Source organism: Tinamus guttatus, unplaced genomic scaffold (assembly GCF_059628265.1).
Source record: "Tinamus guttatus ecotype Peru unplaced genomic scaffold, ASM5962826v1 Tinamus_guttatus_pri_ptg000548l, whole genome shotgun sequence".
Lineage (NCBI taxonomy): Eukaryota > Metazoa > Chordata > Aves > Tinamiformes > Tinamidae > Tinamus > Tinamus guttatus.
The window spans coordinates 71,926-77,925 of record NW_028289082.1 but is presented as its reverse complement, the minus strand read 5'-3'; the positions used below and the strand labels follow the sequence as shown (position 1 = coordinate 77,925).

Here is a 6,000-nt window from a genome sequence, read left to right as displayed (position 1 = left end):
TCCCACGGTGTGTCGCTTGTGTCTGAAAACCCTTCAGCTCAGGGAGCTCTGCTTTGCCCACAACACCTTGGTTTTATACTCCTCCAGACGGGTGGGATGCGAATTCCCGGGGCCGCGTCTTCCTTCTGGCCAATGAGAAAGTGACCCATGTCCATGAGCCAAGGGGCTGGTGGGCTGGTCCCTTTTCCCTCCCTCCTGCAGTGGGAGCGGGCGAGGTGCCTCCTCAGACCTGTTGCAATCTCCACTGCTCTCCTCATGCAACACGTCTTGTGACACCCCACTGTGGTGGCACCACAGGTGCACCCACTATGGCAGTTTTATTCAAACTGTTTGCAATGCACCAAAATGTTGGCTGGTGCAATCACTAGGAGTGACCAAATCCCTCCCCTCCCTACCTCCACCTCCTAAAAAAAGCCTTTTTTTATTCTCCAGTGAGATTACATAGTGAAGGAATATGTGATGTGAAAATAATGTGCCAAATACTGTGCACTTGCTTACTTCTTAACGTTGCAAGAACAACTACATCTGCCACAAGAACTCTATTCACCTGACATGCCATGGATATCAAGCATGACTCTATCTGCCTTGTGGCTATTCAAAGAAAGAGAGGGACATGAGGAGAGGAAGAGAAAAGCAGCCTGCCTGATTCAGCTGAATAAGCTGCTCTTAAACAAATATGAATAATTATAGCATGGTTATAGGAATAACTCCACAGACACATGTTTCTTTCCCTTCAGGACATTAAGACAAGTGGCAGTTCTTACAGGGCAGGAAGGGCCTGTGCTGCGTGCCTGACTGGCAATGGCCTCTCGAGTATTTGGGGGGCCCACTTGTGGTCCCCTTGTTTGCCAGTGGTTCCCTGCAGGGGATTTGGGCAGTGGAAATGGACAATTGAACCTGTCTGCCATGCACATCTCATAGGTGTCAAACGTCATAACATTCTGACGCTTATGGAAAACGGAAAAGAGAATTTCCATTTAATCAGGAGGAGTAGAGAGCATCTAATTTGGAAAAATGACATGCACTTTTGGTGGTCTTGAAGTGGAGTTTTCCATTCTGCTTTGTGGTACAGAAGCAGTTTATGAAGAGTTTCTAATGATCAGGAATTGTGTTGTGTATGTCCCAAAGTTGCTTCTGTAAACCGCAGTGCTAAATGTCTCTTCTGCAAGGTAGAATGACACAAGACTTAGGGCTTGAAGGCCCTTGAATTCCTCTCAGAGGTGTCAGGAATATGAAAATGATGCCTTGGATTCTCCGACAAGAAAAAAAAAAAGAGGAGAAAAATGCTTTGGGGCTGGGTATGTGGGTGAATGAGAGGGTAAAGCCAGCAATCTGTCAACGTGCAAATTGGTCTTTAATGTGTTAAGAGAACTGAGAGCTGAAGCTGCACAACAGAGTCACTCAGGAGCTTCTTTGCCTGTCAGGTGTGTAGTTATCTTAGCACTAATGCAAATTGCCTTGTAATGTTCAAGGCAGAGAAGGGGTACAATCTGCAGGATGTGCCTGTACCCTCATCTCCAGGTGTAGCGCAAAGGAGAGGAGGAGGACAGCATCTTATCAGGTGATACAACTGGTTCCTGATCTTCTCTATGATAGGCAAAAATGTTTTATCCATGCCAGACGGTTCATCCCAAGCCATCGTCACCAGTTTGCCTGCTGTGCCACCGCTATGGGCGGTCATAGGACATGTTGCATGAGGAGAGCAGTGGAGATTGCAAGAGGTCCAAGGAAGCACCTCATCTGCTTCCACTGCAGGAGGGAGGGACAAGGGACCAGCCCCGTGGCTCATGGACATGGGTCACTTTTTCATTGACCAGGGGAAGATGTAGCCCCAGCAATAAGCACATATCTCACCCCACATTTTATACTGGTTATAAAACCAGGGTGGTTTATACTGGTGAGCAGCTTGGGTGTCAAGGAGCCTCCCCTAGCGAAGCCGGGCAGTGGTGGGGCTGTGGATTGAGGAGAGACACAACTGTCTTCATGGCTCACAGCAGGGAGGGCTGCAGTAGGTGCCTGCCCAAGGAGGACAAACATCTCACCGCACAAACCACACGCTGCTGATGACCGAGGATCCAATGTCCATGCCCAAAATGAGCAGGACACAGCTTCCCCGTCCTGGGAATCAACAGAGTGGCTTTGTCCCACCACATGCAAACACCTGGGAAGCCTTGCAAGACACAGAGCACCCCATCACACTGTCGAGAAAGAGCAATCCTGAAAAGAGCCATTCTGGGCAACTTGAGGACCACAAAAACCTCACCCACCCTCCTGCCCCACCAGCAACCATTTGCACCTTCCACCAACTGCAATACTAAACTACACAGCTTTATTGAAGCAGGGATAAGCAGATACTTTTCAGCTGACACAAGGCCCTCGGTGCGGTTGCTCCCACACACGAGTGTCCTTGCATCCCATCAGGAGCAGCGCTTCACCTTCCATTTTCACACAACTTGGAGACTGCAGAAGCCGGAAAGGGTGAGGTCTTGAGGATCTCTTTGCAGGATTGAGAAGCAAGGGGCACGTGCTGCTCAGATGATCCAGAGTCTCAACCCCGCAGACTTTAGGAAGAAAGCAGACAGTAGTGTCACCAGCTTGTACAGTCTTCCTCACATTCCCCTTTCTCCCAGCCACCTCTCCTAACTACCACACCGCTGCAAGGGGACCTAACACTAAGTGGCCCAGAAGGAAGCTCCAGTGCTTATTGCAGATGACTCAGAGCTGTGTTTTGCTAAGCAGCTGCAGCCTCAGCTCCAAGGCTCAGCCTGGCCCCAGCACGGCAAGGGCCTGTGCCTCACACCACCCCAGGGTGACCTGTGACTCTTGACTACCATGGCCGAGCTTCTGCCAACACTGTGCAGGTCTCATGGTGCACTGACGGGAGTGGGAAATTGCTGCCTGACTTTGGCCTCTTCCATCCCTACATGGGTCATCTGTGAGCACACATTGCCATTTCTTGTCCTGCCCTCAGTTGTGTCTCACTGTATGACTATATAATAATGTCATCCAGAATTTGGGTTAAAAAAAGATTGCATCTATCATGACTAGTGAAGAGGTAGCAGCCCTTTCCCTGATCTTTCAGTCCTGAACTTACCTTTTGCAGCATTTCCTAAATATTGAACAGGTTCCAATCTGTATATCAGGGAAGTAGCAGTTCTGGAATTTACAGAATCCCCCTTTTTGTCTGCAGGATCTGCTGGTTCCACCTACAATGGAGGTGGATGTACAGGGATAGAGAAGAAAGAACAAAAAAGGAGAGAACAGTGTTTGATTGCAGAAGGGTGTACACTAAGCCTGGGTTTCACTTTGGATTTCACTCCCCTGCATGGACTCAGCATCATCCTCATCCCACCTCTACCTTCGTAGCACAACATCTCACCCATTGCACTGTCACATGGCAATAGGGGTGAGAGTGCACAGGAGAAGAGCAGTGGGAGGTCAAGGCAGAGCTACGTTGCCTCCCCAGCTCGCTCAGGGGAATGGCTCCTGAAAGGGCCCCTGGAAAACATCCTTTCTTCCATCCCTCCTCCATGTTGTATCACCCCAGTGCATGGAGTATCTTCCCAGGATGTGGGAGACCCTGATGACAAGGGGCCACATCTCACCCTTTTGCCCCTCTATGCAGCTCACCTGCAGCCCCCTGGAGCAACAGGAGGAAGAAGGGGAAGAGGAGGTAGAGGATCCTCATGGCTGGTGCACAGCTCACCACGTGGCTGGAGAGGGGACACAGAAACACTTGAACACAGGATAATATTTGTCTCTAGCCTGTTCCCAGAAGGATAGCCAGCTATGAAAAGCAATCCTGTGGGACCACCCAGATGGTCTTCCATTATCTTCTTGCTCCCAGGACTCCCCTGTGCTCTCTCCAACATGCACATGGAAGAATGCATGCCTCACTGTGATAGTCTTAAGTTAAACAGCCTCTAAATAAATGTGGCAGATGTAGACAGGGGTGCTTTTTGAAAATATTGAGGTCAATGGCACTAGAAGAACTAGGGGAAAGAAATGGAGTAGACACTGAGTGGAATGCTTGTCCCTGGAGGAGCCACAGTAACTGAAGGGCAAGTCTGTTCCCCCCATGACCTCAGGAAGACCAAGCTGTCTACCCAAACTGCCCTTTCCTGTCACCTTAGGAGTGCCCAGGCACAAGACCAGGTCACCCCCAGCTTTTGCAGAAAGACCCTCACTGTTCAGCAAGCTGTCTCACAGGTTCCAATGTGATACATTCCTAGGCTGGGACACAAATAATTCTTGGTCACCATTAAGGTCACCACAGAACAACCTTTTGGAGCTAGATGAGGTCTCAGAGCACGGAAACCCTCTGTGCTGCTGCCCAAGAAACACCTCGTCTCTTTGCCCAGGGGACTGCCCATCCCACCAGAATACAAGTTCTCAGGTACCTCCTCAAGCATGAAGACCTTTCCAGTCTGTCTTGTAGCTAGGAAACCCTGGATCCAACTTCAATTCTTTCTAGACTTTAATCATCATCTGCTCATATGTTGGATTTACTCTCTTTCCTGAACCCCCATTTGGTCTCTCCATATACCCAGGTGCTTTTACCCATCTGTCACGTAGAGGGTTCCAGGCAGATGGGACAAAAACAGGGCAGCAGAATGGGCAGACTCCCCACAAACACCTACCAGATCAGGGGTGGTCTTGATGTTCAAGCAGCAACACAAGTCTCTTGCGTCTGAATGCCCTTCAGATCAGGAAGTATTGCTTTGCCCACAGCACCCTGGTTATATACCATGCAAGACTAGTGGGACATGTGCTTATTGCAGAGGCCATTTCTTCCAACGGCCAATGAGAAAGTGACCCATGTCCACAAGCCAAGGGGCTGGTCCCTTTTCCCTCCCTCCTGCAATGGGAGCAGATGAGATGCCTCCTCAAACCTGTTGCAATCTCCACTGCTCTCCTCATGCAACACGTCTTGTGACACCTCACTGTGATGATGCAGCAGGCACACTGGTGACGATGGCTTGGGATGAACTGTCTGGCATGGACAAAACATTTTTGTCTCGCATGGAGAGATTGGGAACCAGCCAAACAAACTGATAAGATCCTGCCCTCTTCCTCACCTTGGGATACCCCAGGAGATGAGGTAGTGTGCAAATGCAGGAACGTGTTGCAGATTGCACATCTTCTGTCCCTTGGACACTACAAGGCAATTTTCATTTGTGCCAAGATAACTACACACCTGACACGCAAAGTGATAACCTCAAGCATTGCTCTCCAATGCCTCTTCAGATAAAGGGACAGTTATCAGAGAAGTAGCAAGAAGGTGCTCTCTGACCACATTTTCTGTTTCAAGCAACTGCTCCTATAACTGTTTTATCACATGCAAATCCTACAAAGTTCATTTAACCGCAGAAAATCTCCGTATAATGCTATCCAAACTGAAGTTGGTTATGGAAAGAATGACAAACAAAAATCTGGAATTGGTCAAGGGATTATTATTCGACATTTCAAGAAACAGGGTAAAGTCAAGGAAAGGGAAAGACCAAGGTGGATCAAGGAAGAACAGACATGGAAAAAAGAATGAAAGCAGGTTGCTGGTCAGTACTCTTCTCTGGCCATCCTCTGCTCCTCATCACATGGTCTGTTGTATATTTCTGGTTAGCTTTTTTCCTTATTATGTTAGGTATGAGCATGCTGCTTTTACTGTGCCTGTGTTCATGTCCATGATCCTCTAGCAAACTTCCAGCCAGACTAGCTGGTGACACTGAGTACTGGGTCTGGGAGAGAGCTCTCCTGGGCCAGAACCAGAAGAGCACTGGGAAGGGCTGGAAGTCAGACACAGGAGAGACAAAGGGTCTTGGGACTGACACCTACCCAGCCCTGGGCTTCTGAGTGACTCCCTAACCCAGCTCCACATCCCAAACCTCCCCTGACACCAGCACCCAAGGCAGCCCAGGCAGCTTCATGACTCCTCAGCACAGCCCCAGGTCTCTGTTTCCTCAGAGGCAGCCTGACCCCCAGTCCTCCTGGACCCCACACATC

The 6,000-nt window shown here is 49.4% G+C and overlaps 1 protein-coding gene across 1 annotated transcript; it reads right to left on the bottom strand.

Moving 5' to 3' along the window:
• Nucleotides 1-1,988: 1,988 nt before the first annotated feature.
• Nucleotides 1,989-4,818, bottom strand: LOC148592574 (gallinacin-3-like). The gene is made up of 4 exons (XM_088534361.1): nt 4,641-4,818; nt 3,631-3,713; nt 3,095-3,206; nt 1,989-2,016 (listed from the first exon to the last, which is right to left on the bottom strand). The coding sequence occupies exons 2-4, from the start codon at nt 3,686-3,688 to the stop codon at nt 1,989-1,991; spliced, it is 198 nt and encodes a 65-aa protein (XP_088390487.1). The 5' UTR covers nt 3,689-3,713; nt 4,641-4,818.
• Between the last annotated feature and the right edge of the window lie 1,182 nt (nt 4,819-6,000).